The following is a 20,124-nucleotide window of genomic DNA, read 5'->3' as shown; positions in this document are numbered from 1 at the left end:
GGTGTTTTATAATATAATACTTCATGTTCAATGTACTTAACCCTTTTATAGAATTGCATCCAGAAGTTTGCTTTTATTTCATTTCCAGGTTGCTGGTTTTTGTGTCAGAAATCTGTATTTTGTTGTGCATTATTTTTTGTCTTGTGTCTTTAACAAGCCTTGTGAAAAAAGGTGGTTACTTTTCATGCACTGTGTAATTTTGTGTGTGTGTGTGTGTGTGTGTGTGTGTGTGTGTGTGTGTGTGTGTGTGTGTGTGTGTGTGTGTGTGTGTGTGTGCAAAAAGATCTACATAGACAGCTGTGTACTTTCAACTGAAGATAACCAGCAATATTTGCTAAGCGAGGTAGATGCCAGTGTGGGCATTTATTTTGCGAGATACTGAACATGTTGTGTGTTCTGTAAAGATCAGAGCTCAACCAGGAAAAGAAAAAAGTTCAACAAATTCAGAAAGTCATGCAATTATTAGCACTTTGATAGTATATTAATTCTTCTGCAACTGCTATAAGGTATGCTTTTACGTTATGGGCATTTGACCAGGTTATAACCAGAAACTGTAAAAGTAAATGTGTGATTACGTAGAGTGCTGTGCAAAAGTCTTAGGCATGTGTAAAGAAATGCTTTTGACCACAAATGGTTTAAAAAATAATGAAATGAAAAGTTTCAACATTAAACAATGCTATAAACAGTAATCTCATCTCATCTCATTATCTCTAGCCACTTTATCCTGTTCTACACGGTTACAGGCAAGCTGGAGCCTATCCCAGCTGACTATGGGCAAAAGGCGGGGTACACTCTGGACAAGTCGCCAGGTCATCACAGGGCTGACACATAGACACAGACAACCATTCACACCTACGCTCAATTTAGAGTCACCAGTTAACCTAACCTGCATGTCTTTGGGGGAAACCGGAGCACCCGGAGGAAACCCACGCGGACACGGGGAGAACATGCAAACTCCGCACAGAAAGGCCCTCGCCGGCCACGGGGCTCGAACCCGGACCTTCTTGCTGTGAGGCGACAGCGCTAACCACTACACCACCGTGCCGCCCCATAAACAGTAATCAGTAAGCCATAATAAACGAATCAAAGTCAATATTTGGTGTGAGATGACCATAGGTCCAGTGAGTGCAGTTTTATGTGGAAATGAGCTGCAGGTTTCACTGAGCATCTTGCAGAACCAGCCACAGTTCTTCTGGACACTTTGACTGTCACACTCGCTTCTTCATTTTGCACCAAAATTTTGCCAGTAGCCTTCGTTATGTCTTCTTTTTTAATCTGAAAAGTGCTCGCTTACTTTCGCCCGTAGTCAGCTGGGATAGGCTCCAGCTTGCCTGTGACCCTGTAGGACAGGATAAAGCGGTTAGAGATAATGAGATGAGATGAGAAGTGCTCGCTTATGGAATATGCTGCTCAGACATTTACAAACTTTATTTATCCTGTAACAGTTAGTTTTTTGCTGAGGAAAAAAAAACAAATTTTTGTAATGTTTTGACTTGATAATGTAGAAATCATAAAATAGAAATCTATAATGAAGTTTGTATGGAAAAAATAGGGGGCCTAAGACTTTTGCACAGTACTGTATTTGAAAATTACAGGTCAGATGAGAAAAAGACATGCACTATGTGTCACCAATTTGTGTATCAGACACTGTCAGAGAATAACGTACATTATTCTATCTTTAGGGGTACAACGGCTTGTCACTGAAGCAGTACCCTTTAAGGTACTCATTGGTACCCTTTATAGAACATATATGTAACTTTTTGGTCCTAAAAATGTACACACAGCTACCTTGAGGACTAAGAATGATCCCTAGGGGGTATATTAGTCTATATTGTAGCTTGTGGGACAAAAATGGACTCCTCCTGTACACTTTTCTGTCATATAGCTTGACAAAAATAACATTTTTGGACATATTTCATATTTTCTTTGCTTAGTGCTTATGCCAATTTTGTGAACAACCTCTTTTAATACACAAGCTAAATTAGAAAATAAGGTGCACTCAGGGTTAATTTTCAGATTTTCTGCACCGAAACCAAGTGTAATTACAGCCATGGATGTGTCCAGGCAAAATCAAGACATCCTGACCAGTCTTTCTGAATGTTTGCTTTCCTCGAGAGCACTGTGTATGAAAATATTTTCACCTCTGACCCGTGTCACAGTGATAACATCCAGGGTCAGTCATTCAATCTGTTGCAAGAATCAAATCTCACTGTTTTAAAGAGATTTCTCTGCTGTGTTCCATTCACTCCCATGCACAAGACACGCCGGAAATCAGATGGTCATGCAGTGACAATATCTTGTGATTTAAGGATTTATTCATTGATTTAAGTGAATTACTCAGCTTTTACAGCATGCATGCACACAAAAAGGTACTCTGCAGTGAAAGATCTCTGGCTGGTCAGCACCATTTAATCATTTATTGTGCAAGTTGGTGAAAAAAAAAAGAAGGGGGTAGAGGAGGTCATCGTGATGATCTTTGAACCTGTTGATCATCAAACTGTAGATCACTATAGAATCACTACCAAAATGATTTCAATGCTGGAGTTGTGCACTAATTAGAAAGCATACAAAAAAAACCCCAAAACAGTGTCATAACTGAACTTTGCTTGTTGTGCAGCCTGAGATCATTTCTCCATGCCTCCAACCTTAAACACACACACCCCCACACACACACACCCCAGATTGATAGATAAATGCAGTGGATGTCGAAGAGACAGGAGGCAGGATGCATGATTGCATCATTCATTAGAAAGGAGTTTGGATTGAAGGCCACACCCACTAGTCCTCCTCCTTCTCAGGGAGATATAAAAACTGCTCTGCATTCTGGTTTCCACCAGAGTTCCAGGGGAGGTTAAGATCTGCTCCGAAATTAATTTTGCAAATTTTCCAAAGACCAAAAATCTGAAGGGAAAAAAATGGCACCCGTTGGATCAAAAAAGGTAACTTTCAGATTTTAACATTAACTTTCAGATTTCACGTGATTTCTAAAAACTCAAGAAAAAAACATAAACAAAAACAAGGCAACTAAATGTGACCAAAGGGAATTAAGGTATGAATGTACGTCTTGGTGAGGATATGTTGCAGAACATTTTTTTTCTGGATTTTTATATTTTACGCATGCAGATGCAGAATAAAAAGTTGTTCTCCAGAGTCCATCTAAAGCAATTCTCAAGATAAACCCACACTCTGGCTACCTTGAATACTTGATCTACTTTTTTCTGATTTGCTTTTACTATTATTTTTTGTTTCTTTCTTCCATACAGGGCATTCTGGAGCGCTTGAATGCAGGCGAGATTGTGATCGGAGACGGCGGCTTCGTCTTCGCCCTGGAGAAGAGAGGCTACGTGAAAGCCGGACCCTGGACTCCAGAAGCCGCAGCTGAGCACCCCGAAGCAGGTGAGTGTCACTTTTTATTCGTAAAAAAAAATCCAATCCAAAAGTTGAAAGCTGGCTCACCTGCACACGCTCCAATTAACACTTGCGCGCTTCCTGCGTCATGGCTCTAAATGGAGAAACCCTGCGCGCTAAAGGGGGGCGTGGCCACTGGTTCCAAAGGTGACACTGGTCAAATCTCCTAAAATCTCAAATCACATCTGGGACACATTTGTGAAAACTCTTGTCACGTCATGCTTATTTTAGTCCTTGTAACCTATCATTTGTGCCATGCGTAATTACGCGTCTCCACTTAGAGAGACTGACTGTTTGACTGTCTGAACTTGCTCCCTTTGGCATTCTGGAGTTCTGTTTAAAACCCTGGAGATGTTTAACCCTTAAAGTTTAGATGGTGTAAAACTCATTCATCTCTCCTCTAGCCGCTTTATCCTTCTACAGGGTCACGGGCAAGCTGGAGCCTATCCCAGCTGACTACGGGCGAAAGGCGGGGTACACCCTGGACAAGTCGCCAGGTCATCACAGGGCTGACACATAGACACAGACAACCATTCACACTCACATTCACACCTACGGTCAATTTAGAGTCACCAGTTAACCTAACCTGCATGTCTTTGGACTGTGGGGGAAACCGGAGCACCCGGAGGAAACCCACGCGGACATGGGGAGAACATGCAAACTCCACACAGAAAGGCCCTCGCCAGCCACAGGGCTCGAACCCGGACCTTCTTGCTGTGAGGCGATAGCGCTAACCACTACACCACCATGCCACCCTTAACATGTTGGTGCCGGACACATTTAGCAAAAATATCCATCAAATTCTATCAAATGCATCCCACATGTTCTGTATAAGCAGACTTGATAAAGGTTTTGAAAAACGAAATGCCTGAAGCACCTTAAACACCATGTAAAGATATAAACCCATCACATAAATAAATGCAAAGAATGAAATGGTGCTCTGGGTGTTGAAGTGCATTTCTAAAGATCTCCCACTCTGAAGATTTCACCTCCCAAAATATCTAATTTTTATAGTGTCTGGCAATAAACTGGCCCAGGAGACCGCCATCATATCCAAATATCCAAATTCCTTCTTACGATGAGTTTCTAAGTACAAGAACCTCACCAAGATCGGCCAAGGCACCTTTGGGTAAAATACTTTCTTTGGTTGCGTTTGAGGTTATTCAAAATCATATTAGAGATTAATTGTGGCTATTTCGATGAACTGAGGAAGCCATGGCCTAATGGTTACAAAAGCAGCTTTGGGACCTGAAAGAATGGCTGATGTGCCCTTGAGCAAGGCACCTAAGGCCCAGCTAGGCACCTAACCCCTTGTAGGTTGCTCTGGATAAAAGCGTCTGCTAAATGCTTGTAATATATGTAATGTAATGCTCAGATCTCGATTAGAAAGATCAAGCGTGTTTGATTAGCAGAAGAACACAAAGATCTCCAGAAACAACCCACTGTTTTTAACCCTGTGTTTAAATCCGAAGGGTTCACGTTTATCCACAGAGAGCTGCTCAGGCTGGATGTTTGAATGTGTGTGTGTGGTTCCTGATTGGTTGAAAGAAAACGTGCAGCCACACACACATCCTTTTTTTTTTAAATAGAAAAGAATGTGGGCGGCACGGTGGTGTAGTGGTTAGCGCTGTCTCCCCACAGCAAGAAGGTCCGGGTTCGAGCCCCGTGGCCGGCGAGGGCCTTTCTGTGCAGAGTTTGCATGTTCTCCCCGTGTCCGCGTGGGTTTCCTCCGGGTGCTCCGGTTTCCCCCACAGTCCAAAGACATGCAGGTTAGGTTAACTGGTGACTCTAAATTGAGCGTAGGTGTGAATGTGAGTGTGAATGGTTGTCTGTGTCTATGTGTCAGCCCTGTGATGACCTGGCGACTTGTCCAGAGTGTACCCCGCCTTTCGCCCGTAGACAGCTGGGATAGGCTCCAGCTTGCCTGCGACCCTGTAGAACAGGATAAAGCGGCTAGAGATAATGAGATGAGATGAGAAAAGAATGCCAGATCTTTTAATCAAATACAATAAAATCTGTAGTTATCGATGATGCTTAGCTATTCCATAAGATATGAAAAAAAGAGAGATTTTGGTCGGTGTAATAGTTATAAACAAGACGTGACATCAAACTTGATGTTGACTAAAAGGGAATTTCTTCAAATGGATGTCCTGTGATCCAACAGTGCAGGCTACGAATGATCAAAACGGCTCAAAAGGTGTTTTTGTTTAGTTTTCAGTCCCGCCCCTTCCCTCTTGAGAGAGTCAATGTCCTTAAATGCACCGAGTTCTGAGAGCACTGAATAAGACACTCTACAGAAGCTTGAGTATTTCTATTTATTTCCAGGGGGGCTTCTTAAAGATTAGGTTTGATTTTGATTTTTGGACCTGTCTTTATAGATATATTAGATGTACGGATTAGATGTACCATATATTGTCCATATAACGCAAAGACTCTACATTTGACAGGCTTGATTTGTGCAAAGCCTGGCTGACTGCTCAACAGCTGTGACTGGATTCTCACATTCTGCGTGTGTGTGTGTGTGTGTGTGTGTGTGTGTGTGTGTGTGTAAAACACCCCATTAGTGCGACAGCTGCACAGAGAATTCCTGAGGGCGGGGGCAAATGTCATGCAGACGTTTACCTTCTACGCCAGCGACGATAAACTTGAGAACAGAGGCAACACAGTCGGCTTCACTGTAAGACTCTTTTCGTATTTGTGCTGCACTTGGGTAAAGGTCTTCCTGTTAAAGATAAACTTTAAATGATGTAACTGTAATTAAAACAGTGTTATGGGGCAGTAAGGTGAATCAGGGCAACTTTATTGATAATTCAACATGCTGTGGTTGGTGTAAATGCTTTATGGTACACTACCGTTCAAAAGTTTGGGGTCACTTTGAAATGTCCTTATTTTTGAAAGAAAAGCACTGTTCTTTTCAATGAAGATCACTTTAAACTAATCAGAAATCCACTCTATACATTGCTAATGTGGTAAATGACTATTCTAGCTGCAAATGTGTGGTTTTTGGTGCAATATCTCCATAGGTGTATAGAGGCCCATTTCCAGCAACTCTCACTCCAGTGTTCTAATGGTACAATGTGTTTGCTCATTGCCTCAGAAGGCTAATGGATGATTAGAAAACCCTTGTACAATCATGTTAGCACAGCTGAAAACAGTTTAGCTCTTTAGAGAAGCTATAACACTGACCTTCCTTTGAGCAGATTGAGTTTCTGGAGCATCACATTTGTGGGGTCGATTAAATGCTCAAAATGGCCAGAAAAATGTCTTGATTATATTTTCTATTCATTTTACAACTTATGGTGGTAAATAAAAGTGTGACTTTTCATGGAAAACACAAAATTGTCTGGGTGACCCCAAACTTTTGAACGGTAGTGTATTGCAAAACCAGAATAGACCTCCTCGGCTTCATTAGAGTGCCGTGGTCACGTGGTTTGAAATGAGTAAACAAACGCCAACACGCCTTATGTGTTTGTATGGATTGTCTGTATTCATAAATGACATAGTCTGAGATATTGCTCAAATTATTATGGTACATTATTGCACAGCTTATGGCTGCAATAACAATTCAACTGATAGTAGTCAATCATTTCATTCTTTTCCGAGCGAGAAAAGACTTCAAGAGATACAGTAAGAAATTATTAAATTTACAAACAAATTCGCATTGGTTGGTAGTTGTGTGCACTGTAGCTGTAACATTGAAACTTCCGTTTATGAGACTTTGAAAGACGATTTGCGATAGTAATCATGGACACTTGTCATTTTATCAAGTTTTTTTGTCCAAATTGTATCACAGGCCGCACTAATGGCCCTTTTCCACTACCCTTTTTCAGCTCACTTCAGCTCGCTTCAGCTCACTTCAGCCCGACACGGCTTGCGTTTCGACTATCTAAGAACAGCACGACTCAGCTCGCTTCAGCCCTGCTCAGCCCCCAAAACTCGCACGGTTTTGGAGTAGGGCTGAAGTGAGCCAAACCGAGCTGAGTGAGGCTAGGGGCGTGAGCAGACACTCCCCTGTGCACTGATTGGTGAGGAGGAGTGTCCTCACACTCCCACACACGCCCCGCGAGCACGCTGGGATCTGTAAACACCGTAAACCCGGAAGAAGGAGAATTACGAATTACGAGAATTATGAAGCCTTATGCGCCTCGCCTCATCTATACGCTCTTGCCAGTATCTGTTGGCGTTGTCGGTGACAACAAGCCACAGCACCAAGACCAGCAACACTAACGACTCCATGTACTCCATGTTTATTGTTTACTATCCGGGTCGTGAGACTACCGCTTAAAAGATCACTGATGTCACTGTTTGCGCCGCTTAACGACATCACGTGATGTCCACCCACTTTCGCTAACTCCACCCAATGTGTCCACCCACTTCCAGCCAGCACGGTTCAGCGCGATTGTAGTCGAAATGCAACTCCAACAGCCCCACTCAGCTCGACTCAGCCCAACTCAGCACCGCACAGCTCAGCCCAACTCAGCCGCGTTGGTAGTGGAAAAGCAGCATAACAGAGCGTCATTTTGGATTTGTGTTTACCCATTTGAGATCATGTGATCTCGAATGCGAGACAGCCTTTCGATTTCATAAAGTCAGTGAAATGTAGTTCCGTCTGAAATGTGCTCATTGTGATGTATGTTTATTTCTGTAATATCTCACAAAATATCAGGCCATTCTGTGGCTGGGAAGTTATTTAATTTGAGGGGATTAAAGCAAATAATGTGCATGAAATCGCTCGCTTCTTCGCACAGTCAAGCAGACAGAGGAAGTCCGTGCGTGTGTGTGCGCATGCGCAGGTTTACCTTTGAGCGCGCACTGACAGTTCCATCATTCTGTCGCTGAACGAACAGCTGATCACACCGAGGTGCTCGCTGAGCGCCGATATTTATTAGTTTGATATTTCCTGCATTTCCTTTCCTTCGTATATAACATAACGTCTTTTCTTCTCGCTTTCTTTCCGTTACTGTAGTCGGTCTTTCACGCTTCATTCGCACACTCGCGTCCTCCATTTTTCTCTCCTGTTTCAAATTTGTATCCCACAATGCCTTGTGTGAACAGGGAAAGCCCACCACCATGTGATGCATGACGTAGTATCTTGTATTGGGTCATGGTGAAGCAGGAAAAAATGGTGGAGAATTTAGGGCCATGTGGAGATAAATTCATTGGAAGTCTGTGATTCGAATTCAGTAGCTTTCGGTCCACTAAACAAAAATAACTGGGTGTCGGGGAAAATTCTTTTTATGACCTAAACTTGAAAAATCTGAAAGGCAGTCTAGCTTTAAACAAGAGCATGTCCTTATGCTTGTACTTGTGTTGCGCTGTAATAACCCCTTTTCTCCTCCTACAGGGGGTGCAAGTCAACGAGGCTGCTTGTGACCTGGCCAGGGAGATCGCCAATGAGGGTGATGCCCTGGTGGCGGGCGGAGTCTCTCAGACCCCCTCTTACCTGAGCTGCAAAAGCGAGACTGAAGTGAAAAACATCTTTAAGAAGCAGATAGATGTCTTCATCAAGAAGAACGTGGACTTCTTGATCGCTGAGGTGAGGCAGTCTTGTCATGCCGAACATTTCATTCGTAGAGCTAGATGGATTTTCCTGAAGACCATGGTCCTCCTGTGAACGATCGATGAATAAATTTGTTTATGGGTCTGTCTCAGAAACTGGGTACTGTGGGGGAACCCCACTAAATATACTCAGTCAATAAACTATACGGTTTTGAATGGTGATGTTGGTTTTAATTTGAAATAAAATGATGAAAGAAATAATACAGATAAAACTAAATCTTTGATGTGAATACTCTATGCAGAATTTTTGCCAAATTCTGAATAAAATTTGTGGAAAAATGGCGGCTTGATCTGGGACATGATAAACGGTCGACTACATCACATTCCCTTAAAAAGGTTGTAGTCCACTGAAAAGTCTACAGTTATCACTAATTGTATTTTAAGTTGTAACTTTATACACCTAAGGATTGGTGCGCTCACAGAATAATCATAACCGTAATAAAACATCATGCAAAATATTTCATCACCGTCGTAACTCCGTTTTCCGCAAACCCAAAACCAATACGATCATGTGTTTTGATCTAAACGGAAAGCCTCAGGGTCGAGGTCACGACCTCACCAAAAGTAGTAACTTAAAATCACTACGCCATATAAAAATTTAGTTATAAATCTGCGATTTTGTTTTTTTTAATGAAAGCTGAAAGTTAGGTATAGAATATGTTTCTTACAGAATATGTTACGATGGTAGCTGGTCTTGTATGAATTTCTGAGCTATAAAATGAGTTGTGGTCTATTTTTTTACCGTAGCGTGTTATTTGTGTGCGGGGAAGGACACACATTAACAATTTGCATGTGTAGAATGGAATTTTCCACTCCAACAGTTAGAAGTTGATCGTGCTTCCATTTGCGGTCTTTCCGTTACGCGAGTGATCTGTTCGGACGTTATCACTGAAAAGCTGAGTTTTGATGGTTTTATTTTGTTTTAGTCTTGCAGTATAAGGCAATAGAATGTTTCTTTTTCATCTTACTTTCATATTTCGTAGTGTTTGCGTATTTTTGGCCAATATTTTGCAACCATGGTCAATTTAGATCGAACTTTTGATAGAATCTACGGCCAGTCATTTTGCCCCGCCCCCGCCTCGCGCCCCGTCCGGTGCGGTAGTGATGTCCCGTTGCTCGGGCGCCACACCAGAGACCCGCGCGACCTTCAGCCGGTACAGTCGCTGTTCTTTTACCACCGCCGTTATTCTCATCTTTACGGTGTGTTCTTGATTTTTCCATCGTGTCCCGTTTCGCCGTATCAAATCCCCAAAATGTATCATATTATTCATATTTAAGTGAATAATCAATTCAGTCATCATAACTTGGCATTTTCAACCCAAGCAATCAAAAAGAGGAAATTTATTCAATATTTTCGCTCATCTGTGAAGGAGGGGCTTTAATTCTTCATGATGTTATTTTATATATAAATCAATTTTACAAAAGCATTTGCATTGTAATCAAAAAATTTTCCACAGTGGAGGCCAGACAAAGCAAGATACTCTCTTTATTCTTATTAAACATGACAAAAGAAACATTGAGTGTTAGGTAAATGCAAAAAAAAATAGTAAAATTAGAAAATTTATTTTTTGACCATAATGTCCCAAATGAGAGACCAGTTTCTGAGACGGACCGTTATATCCAGCTTGATATATGAAGCTCAATTTTAAGCTTGAAATAGTCATACGACCTATACAGTTTAAAAAAAAACATCTCACTGACTGTTTTATCTGTGTCCGAGTTAGCATGATCTAAATGTGGTTGTGATTCATGCTGCAGTACTTCGAGCACGTAGAGGAAGCCGAATGGGCCGTCCAAGTCCTGAAGACTACTGGGAAACCCGTCGCTGCCAGCCTGTGCATTGGACCATTAGGAGACATGCATGGAATCACCCCTGGAGAGTGTGCCATCCGTCTGGTAAAGGCTGGTACGTTTTGTCTTAGTTTTAATCCCTTTCCCATCTTGGGGGAAGCCATGGCCTAATAGTTAGAGAAGCAGCTTTGGGACCAAAGGTTGCTGGTTCAATTCCCTGGACAAGCAGGAATAGCTGAAGTGCCCTTGAGCAAGGCACCTGTTCCCCAGGCTGCTCTTTGTATGTCACTCTGGATAAGAGTGTCTACTAAATCCCATGAATGTAATGTCATTTACTATTATTTCAAGCAGTACACGTCAACAAAGTCTCAGCTCAGACAATTACTCCACATGTGATTTGTTCATGATTTCACCCTCATATGGATTAATTTGCCTTTTTTCCATCACTATTTGAGATAATAAAGACGCAGCACAAGTACACATTATTATCTTCCAAGGCGTGTCCCAGGGCGTAGATCATAGCTACCGGTATAACATTGTCCATACAATCATACTCACATTCGAATAACGTTCTTTCGTTGAAAGTAAAACCATTTCTACATGAAATAAAATAATATGTCCGTCCATATTCAAGCTATATCATCTAATACCCTTCAAACAAACAACACAATTCCACCTTTTACCCATTAGGCCACACCTCCAACCTTATAACCGGGTGTTGAACAACTTGTTGACTGCGAGTTGGCCTAGTGGTTAGCGTGTCCGCCTCTCGACTAAGAGATCGCGAGTTCTACGTGCGGTCAGGTCATACCAAAGACCATCATAAAAATGGTACCGTACCTACGGTACTACCATCTGGCAAGGCATGCTGCAATACAGATGTGAGTAGGGAAGTCAAACTCTCGCGGTTACCAGAGGACCCGCCCTCCTCTGTAACCCTAGCTGTATAGGCAAGAGGCCGAGGGCTATCGAAACGGAGATCGGTGCCACACCCATACATCTTAAAGAGTTGGTTAGTACTGGGACAGGAGACTGCCTGGGAAGACCAGATTCTGGCGTGAAACGGACTTTAACTTGACTTGAGCAACTTGTTAGCAACATTGCACTATGTTCACAATAGCAAAGCAAGCAACAAGTCGGTTGTGTCCCCTGTAGCGTCTGTCTTTTGAGCATGTCGCAAGTTTTACTCATGGGAATGGATTTTCCTGAAATGGGAGAAGCCTATACAGTATGTGTAACCTAAAGCTAATGATACAATTTATACAATACGCATCACTTTTTCGTTTCTGATTTCCTGTTACTTGCTCGGATTTGCACTTGCTAGCTTTTATTTTTGGGGCGTTTTAGCAAAACAAACTCACCAGGCAATTAACAGTTGACAATTTTTGCTACTTGTTTTCAAGCTTCATTTTTAACGAGAGGTTTTATAGAACAGGCGAACATGAAGTTATGATTTGTCCTCAACTTTTTGCGCTTTAAACAGTAAATGGGAACTAGATAGAGACTGTGATTAAAGTCACAGTAATTTGTGCTAGTATGTCTGTAAAGGTTCTCAGTCATCCAAGTCATCGTAAACTGTAGGTGCTGAAGAAGGCAACTGGACTTGCTTGAAATTCTTGAAGACGTTTCACATCTCATCCGAAGAAGAAGCCTTTCGGATGAGGGGTGAAACATCTTCAAGAATTTCAAGCAAGTCCAGTTGCCTTCTTTAGCACCTACGGTTTAATTTGCGCTAGCTGTTACAAACTGGGATGTCTGGTCACCGTACCCCATAGATCCAGAACGGTAAGAGATAGAGTGATGCTTAGTGAGGAAAAGTTGCACCCTGCCGCTCTGAACAAAATAAAAAAATGATGGAAAAAAAATCATGAAAATTGACAGAGTTATAGGTGATTGAAAAAAATCCTGTTTTTCATGGATAATTTCGGATCAGTGATCCTGATCAGCACCAAAAGTCATTGTAATGTAATTCAGGTATTCTTCACATGAAATTTGGTGATGGTTGGTTGGTTGAAACCTGAGGGAGAAATAGCGTCCTAAAAATTTTTTATACTAATAATAAGAAGAAAGTAGAAAGATCCTGAATGAGAGTAACAATTTGCGCCAGCGCTGCAAGCACAAATTAACTAACTGCAAGTAGGAACTAAAGTTGTGAGTGAGAAACTGAAGAAACGTTGGACCTAGGACTGGTCTGATGAATTGTTCGAGCCAGTTGTTTTGATTTGTCTGTTTACTCCATTACATGTATTTTCAGTTCAAATGTACACTGCTGTTTTGTCGCTTGCTGCGGTCATTGAAATTGCAGCAAACTTGAAATACCAGACATGTCTTGCATGATCAATTGAATTTGGGATAAATGGGGCCATTGTCTATGTCTTTAGCTGAGCTGGAACTATTTCTTCTGCTTGGGTCAGCTGATTGTTGGGATTTATGGCATTCCAAATCTTGCCAGCAGTTGAGTTGTAGTGTGTAGTGTGCAACTCAACTCTGGTGGACAAACTACACAACGACAACACTCATAACAGGGTTAAAGGATCCATCATTCATCTCATCTCTCCATTTCTTTTTTTTAAATTGCTATTTATTGACCGTTGTTTATCAGCAATTAGCTCCGATCAAACTGGCTAAATGATAATACCAGAATGCTAATTTATCGGTCAGGTTCTAACATTGAGATGCTTCCTGCTACTTCCTGCCATTGTCCCCTTTCGGCTCACCTTCTTGTTGCCCCCAGGCGCTGATATTGTCGGTGTGAACTGCCACTTTGACCCGAAGACCTGTGTCAAGACTGTGACCATGATGAAGGAGGCAGTGGAGAAGGCTGGACTCAAAGCTCACTACATGGTGCAGCCTCTGGCCTTCCATACACCTGATTGCAGCTGCCAAGGCTTCATCGACCTACCTGAGTTCCCATTTGGTAAACATTTACTCATTCGCTATCAATGCTGTATCTGCCCCTCTTCTTTCTCAGGTTTTATGTTTCAGCTTCATGGGACAAAATTGGAACAGAAAGGAGGTGAGGAATAAGTTTGGGAGGAACCACAGAGTGAGAGACAAGAGCATGAGGAACACGTGGGGGGTTAGAGAGAAGAAAAGTTGAAAGTCAGGGTGAAAATATTTATGGAAATATTTTCACCCTGACTTTGACAAGAGCATGAGGAACACGTGGGGGGTTAGAGAGAAGAAAAGTTGAAAGTCAGGGTGAAAATATTTATGGAAATATTTTCACCCTGACTTTGACAAGAGCATGAGGAACACGTGGGGGGTTAGAGAGAAGAAAAGTTGAAAGTCAGGGTGAAAATATTTCCATAAATGCTTACATCTCAGACCAGTCGAGGACTAAGCACTGCTGAAGGTCTAATGTCTCTGAAATGTTCATTATATTTTTTCGCTTTGTCCTTTGACCATTTTAGAGGCAAGACAAACATTGTGTGATTTAAAAATGCTTGGTTCATTAAGGTTAATTGTATGACAAAGTGACACGAGCAAGCACATTGCATAATACCTCTCAATCATAACACTTATTCAGAAGTTTATTCTGTCACCCTTAACCCCACCCTTCATCTGTGTGTCCTACAGCTCTGGAACCCAGAATACTGACCCGCTGGGATATGCATGCGTACGCTAGAGAGGCCTACAATGCAGGTATCCGCTTCATTGGAGGCTGTTGCGGGTTCGAGCCCTACCACATCCGTGCTTTAGCTGAGGAACTGGCTCCGGAGCGCGGATTCCTTCCTGAGGGCTCGCAGAAGCATGGCCAGTGGGGAAGCGGCCTGGGGATGCACACCAAGCCCTGGGTCCGCGCCAGGTAACTCCGAATTATACCGCTTACATATTCCCTAAAGTGCTATCAAATTAAGTTCACCAATATTAGTATGCAAAGTAAGCTAATTTTGCCAGAAAACACAACATTTTTCACATGTATCAGCACAAGCATGTACGTCACAGTTTATAACATACATCAGCAAGTGATGCAACCTGGACACATCTTCAGTGATGTTACCTGGGGTCTTTGAATGTTTCGGGTATTTCAAACATCATACACTCTCACCCAGGCGACCCAGCCAGGGGTGATCAAGCCCCAGCTTGTGTCCAGGTAGCGCTACCCTGCCCACGGATCTCCTCTTTTGATCCACAGCCACCGTGAGGCAACTTCAGCTGCCTCAGTGGCTTCCTTTATGGCCCTTTGCCTCCTTGCCCCTGTGATGCCCAGCATGTTATAAGCCCTTATAAGAGTTATAAGAGTTATGTAAATCTTACTGCTTGCTAGCTAAGGGTAGCACAATTGAAATTCAGCAAGCTAGACTCTTCATGCATGCCCGTTTTCAACAATGGGACTCAGTCAGAAAGCGAAAACGCTTCTTGTATAACAGCACACACTTCGGAGTATGCTGTTCTTGGAAAATAATCAACAACAGGGTGTTGTGATGTGGTGTGATGTGACATCAGGTTACTATTAAGCTATTATTTTACACGCACACACGCACGCTGAAGTGTTTTCTTCCACTGATACTACGACAGTTTGCCAATAATTATGACTTCTTTAATGAATAAAAAAAACTAGACCTTGTGTGTTTTATCTGTTTATAGTTACACAGAACTGCGGCCAGCAAGATTAGTATACTATTGTTAACAAAAACTAAAACGAGCACCGAAAAAATGCTTAAAAAATGAAAACTAAATAAAAACTACAGTGAACAATGCAACACAAACTAGAATGAAATACAACTTCAGGTAAAATCAGCTTAGTTTTCATTTTAGTTTCGTCTCCCCCCCTTGATACAGTAACACGCAGGTTCCAGTAGGTGGCAGTATTGTAATGCCAGCTGCTGTAAAACTCCAAAGAAGAAGATTCTTACTGTGCAAAACCTGAAAAACTAACCCTGTCCTAAATCGCTCACTCGTTCACTACTCCCTACTCCCTATATAGGGAATTAGTGTATAGAGGACTATACAGTGAGCTCATTGGTAAAATGAAAAAACGCTTTCGGACGCTAGTCCGTCGCGCTGGTATTTACATCATTACTGTCGCACAATTAAAACGTGCCAGATCAGTCAGTTGGTAGGTTTTCAAAATAATAAATACATGCGTGTATTTTTGTGATAAATCCATATTATACTGAGCGTATTTCCCACATTAATCAGTACAAAGTACCTGCAGCTTTCAGTTCTTTTTTAAATCAAGGCTGAATACTTTCTTCTTTGCCGCTGCCTTTTATTAAATCAAATTTGAGACTTTTAATTTGATTTCTTTCAGCGCGACCGCAATGCATGATGGGATATATTGCTCTGGTTAATGACCATCGGTTGTACTGTACACTACTTTTCATGATGCATTGTGGGATACTTTGAGTGCACTATATAGGGTGTAATAATCCTCACTATCGTCTTGGACAGCACTACAAAATGGCGTCCTCACTATATAGCGCCCTATGGACCCTTTTCACGTGACGTCACGACAAACGCGGCCGCCATTTTGGACATGTACTACCAGTAGTTTACCACAGCCAACATTGAGGAACGGCAGCAAAGAAAGTTTTTACTTTCAGCAAGACTTCCATCATGCCACTATATTGTTGTGCACCTGGATGTAGTAACCATCAACAAACAAGGCAAGGGTTATCATTTTATCGGATCCCGACAGAGAAGATGGATAGCGGCCATTAACAGGAAAGATTGGCAGCCCTCGGCATACCAACGCTTGTGTAGTGACCACTTTGTTGGAGGTAAGACGAATAAAATTAGCCAGAAAAGGCATTACATTGCTGTTAACATTCTGTGGCGGCGAGTGTGTAACCAAATAGGTTAAAATAACCCATTGTAACCTCTTTGTTCTTCTGTAGTAGCTATTGTTGACTAGCAAATGTCAACAACATAGTAGCTAGTATGTTACTGTAGCAATGTTTACGTTCAGTCATTTGGATGACTGTTAAAACCTTTCAGTCTCAAGTTTTTCCTTTACTGTATTTACTAGTTTACTGTAATTATGATCTGGCAGCTATTTACACCGGATCCAGTGTAAATAGCTGCCGGAGCCAACGTCCGAGGTTCCGGAGCGCGCTCCAGCTTGCTCCCCCTCAAATTAAGCAGCGCGCTCCGGCTTGCTCCCGGAGTGCTCCGGCCGAGGTTCCGGAGCGCGCTCCGGCTTGCTCCCCCTCAAATTAAGCATCGCGCTCCGGCTTGCTCCCCCTCAAATTAAGCAGCGCGCTCCGGCTTGCTCCGGAGCAAGCCGGAGCGCGCTGCTTAATTTGAGGGGGAGCAAGCCAGAGCGCACTCCGGAACCTCGGCCGGAGCACTCCTGGAGCAAGCCGGAGCGCGCTCCGGAACCTCGGACGTTGGCGTGTATGTGTATGGCGATGGGTTTTTAACGACATAGGTATACAGATCATGTGGGCCGAAGTCAGGTAAAGACGAGGGCTTCGTGTACTTCCGTACGTCAGTGAACAATCCTGGTGGAAGCAGGTAAACGTCGTTCTCTAAGCCTGCTAACCTCAATTTTTGCAAATACCTCTCCCTCTGCTCGCCCTGTAAATGCCCTACGTCGCTGGATAGTGAAGGTGTTTTCTGCATCTCGCTCCTTTTTCTTTTATGTTTTTCGTTTGTCGCCTTCCTCGCATTCAAACCGATTCGAGCCGAAGTCCACTACATGTCCAAAATGGCGGTCGCGTTTACGAAGGTCACGTGACTGAAAAGGGTCTATATAGTGAGTAGGGAGCGATTTTGGACACAGGGTAAAACTAACCCTAAAACTAAATAAATACCAAACTAAAACTAGTCAATTCCTCAAAAAATAATAATAAAAGTATAACTACTTGCGTATTTGTAAAAGTAAACTTAAAAACAAACTGAATAAAAATAATGACAATTTAAAAACTATAAAAACTGTCAGAGCTGCTGTTATAGAAAACACCAAGTAAACAAGTGCATTTTTAAAAAATTTTTAAATTTTTTTTTTGCCATTTTTATTTCAAACAGGTTTAAAAAAAATTTGTCCCGTTTTTCTACACGTCCACTTTGCGTCCAGAGTGACCAGATTCCTCTAGAAAAAAATCAGTCACACTGTTCAGGTTTTCATTAGACTCGCGTTTGTACATACATTTTCTTTCGAAGCAGTAAAACCTCAAGGAAGTTTAGGCCAAATACCAATTGTAAGGCAACATCAAAGCAATAGAGAGTTAATAATTAAAATAAAGTAGATATTTGGTGAGGGCGGCACGGTGGTGTAGTGGTTAGCGCTGTCGCCTCACAGCAAGAAGGTCCTGGGTTCGAGCCCCGTGGCCGGCGAGGGCCTTTCTGTGCGGAGTTTGCATGTTCTCCCCGTGGGTTTCCTCCGGGTGCTCCGGTTTCCCCCACAGTCCAAAGACATGCAGGTTAGGTTAACTGGTGACTCTAAATTGAGCGTAGGTGTGAATGTGAGTGTGAATGGTTGTCTGTGTCTATGTGTCAGCCCTGTGATGACCTGGCGACTTGTCCAGGGTGTACCCCGCCTTTCGCCCGTAGTCAGCTGGGATAGGCTCCAGCTTGCCTGCGACCCTGTAGAAGGATAAAGCGGCTAGAGATAATGAAATGAGATGAGATCAGAGTTCAGGACATGTGAAACAACATGCACTTGTCGATTCATGTCTCATGTGAGTGAAACATTTCCCCTGATCTGTTACACCTGGATTAACTCCATTCTTGTATGTTGAACCTCCATGCTTTGACTTTAATGTAACTTCACGTGGTTGTTTTGTCATCCAGAGCCCGTCGTGATTACTGGGAGAAGCTGAAACCTGCTTCCGGCCGCCCGTTCTGCCCGTCCTTGTCCACCCCGGACTCCTGGGGCGTCACTAAAGGCCACCCGGACCTGATGCAGCAGAAGGAGGCCACCACTCAGGATCAGCTCCACCCACTGTTCACCAAGTCTCAAGCCAAGTGCTGAGTATGGAGAAGAAGGAAAAATCCACACTCGCCCATGCCATCAGGGTGTGGGAAACCGGGACAGAGAAGAGGAGAGCAAAAAGAAAACGAAAACGCAAGTGGAAAAAGACTAGACCTTATTTCTCTCTCTCTCTCTCTCTCTCTCTCTCTCTCTGTTTACAGGTGATCAAAAATGAAGTGTTCATATTGGCATGTTTTTGCCTGGACCATTTTTCTATCAAAACAAAATCTGTGTTCTTTTTCTCCAGCCAGTGAAAGCAGTGTTGAGACCAAAATGTACATTTGTAATCGTACCCAAGGCACTGTTGCCTTTGTGTTTTAGCATATGATATCACTGCTAACATTTTGGTCGATGTTCTGTGAGTCGATTCCACCAGTCTGATGAATCTGGACGACTAGACGCTGTAGAACTGTACAAAGCTGTGTGACCACATGTGCATGTGATCCATTCAGAGTCGTTCGAAATCTCAGGTTCACTGAAAACTCCAGGCTTTTAACGGTGTTATCCGATCAAGCGATGAGCTCTTGACGTGTTGAATTTTGTTGTTAACTTAATGCTTCATTAAACAGCTCAATATGATGTCTGTCTTTTTTTGTCTGTTCTTCTCTTTTTAGTTAGAGTTTGACTTCTGTATCACGCATCACACACACAAAAAGAGAAACTGTGCTCCTGTTTTGATCGTTTTGATATCAACATCCAGATGGGCTCGATGATTGATTGAAAATCTGTAAAGTGAACTAAATATAAAAGGAAATATGGAATAAAGTTAAATCTTGATGAATGATCACAGCTATCAGTTGATAGTTAAAAAGGCGCAAGCTTTGACTCTTCACTCCTGTATTCACTAACGCAATACAACCAACCGCTATGTGACTCTAACTGTAGGTGACGCTGTAGGTGCTGATGATCTTCGCCATATCGATGTCATCATCAGAAAAAATAATATCGAAAACTATTATCACATGATTTTTTTTAAACAAAAACAAAAAATGTTTTCGTATTGAAGTTTCAGTATTTATGTTTCTTTGTTATTGCTGCTGTTATTGAAATCAATTGTTTTTCAGAAATAATGACATTAAAAACTAAATATTTTGTTAACATAAAAATATATTTAAAATAGTTTAATTGTGATTTATATATCATTTTTATTCTTATAAAAATAGTTATTAACAAGGCGGCACGGTGGTGTAGTGGTTAGCGCTGTCGCCTCACAGCAAGAAGGTCCGGGTTCGAGCCCCGTGGCTGGCGAGGGCCTTTCTGTGTGGAGTTTGCATGTTCTCCCCGTGTCCGCGTGGGTTTCCTCCGGGTGCTCCGGTTTCCCCCACAGTCCAAAGACATGCAGGTTAGGTTAACTGGTGACTCTAAATTGAGCGTAGGTGTGAATGTGAGTGTGAATGGTTGTCTGTGTCTATGTGTCAGCCCTGTGATGACCTGGCGACTTGTCC

General features: G+C 42.4%; 1 protein-coding gene across 1 annotated transcript; it reads left to right on the top strand.

Moving 5' to 3' along the window:
• Positions 1-2,824: 2,824 nt before the first annotated feature.
• bhmt (betaine-homocysteine methyltransferase) lies at positions 2,825-19,258 on the top strand. Its single transcript, XM_060935409.1, has 8 exons — positions 2,825-2,939; positions 3,264-3,396; positions 5,973-6,085; positions 8,753-8,944; positions 10,726-10,873; positions 13,493-13,675; positions 14,338-14,566; positions 18,499-19,258. Exons 1-8 carry the CDS (start codon positions 2,916-2,918, stop codon positions 18,677-18,679), a joined length of 1,203 nt encoding a protein of 400 aa, XP_060791392.1. The 5' UTR covers positions 2,825-2,915; the 3' UTR covers positions 18,680-19,258.
• Positions 19,259-20,124: the final 866 nt, after the last annotated feature.

This window comes from Neoarius graeffei, chromosome 12 (genome assembly GCF_027579695.1).
Source record: "Neoarius graeffei isolate fNeoGra1 chromosome 12, fNeoGra1.pri, whole genome shotgun sequence".
NCBI lineage: Eukaryota > Metazoa > Chordata > Actinopteri > Siluriformes > Ariidae > Neoarius > Neoarius graeffei.
Note: the sequence above shows the minus strand (reverse complement) of the source record. Positions and strands in the feature narration are given on the sequence as shown.

Excerpts from the sequence above, each read along its gene's own strand:
- bhmt (XM_060935409.1), top strand. The coding sequence starts at position 2,916 with ATGGCACCCGTTGGATCAAAAAAG. Across the intron at positions 13,676-14,337 it reads CCTACCTGAGTTCCCATTTG|CTCTGGAACCCAGAATACTG; the intron begins GTAAACATTTAC and ends TGTGTCCTACAG. Across the intron at positions 14,567-18,498 it reads AAGCCCTGGGTCCGCGCCAG|AGCCCGTCGTGATTACTGGG; the intron begins GTAACTCCGAAT and ends TTTGTCATCCAG.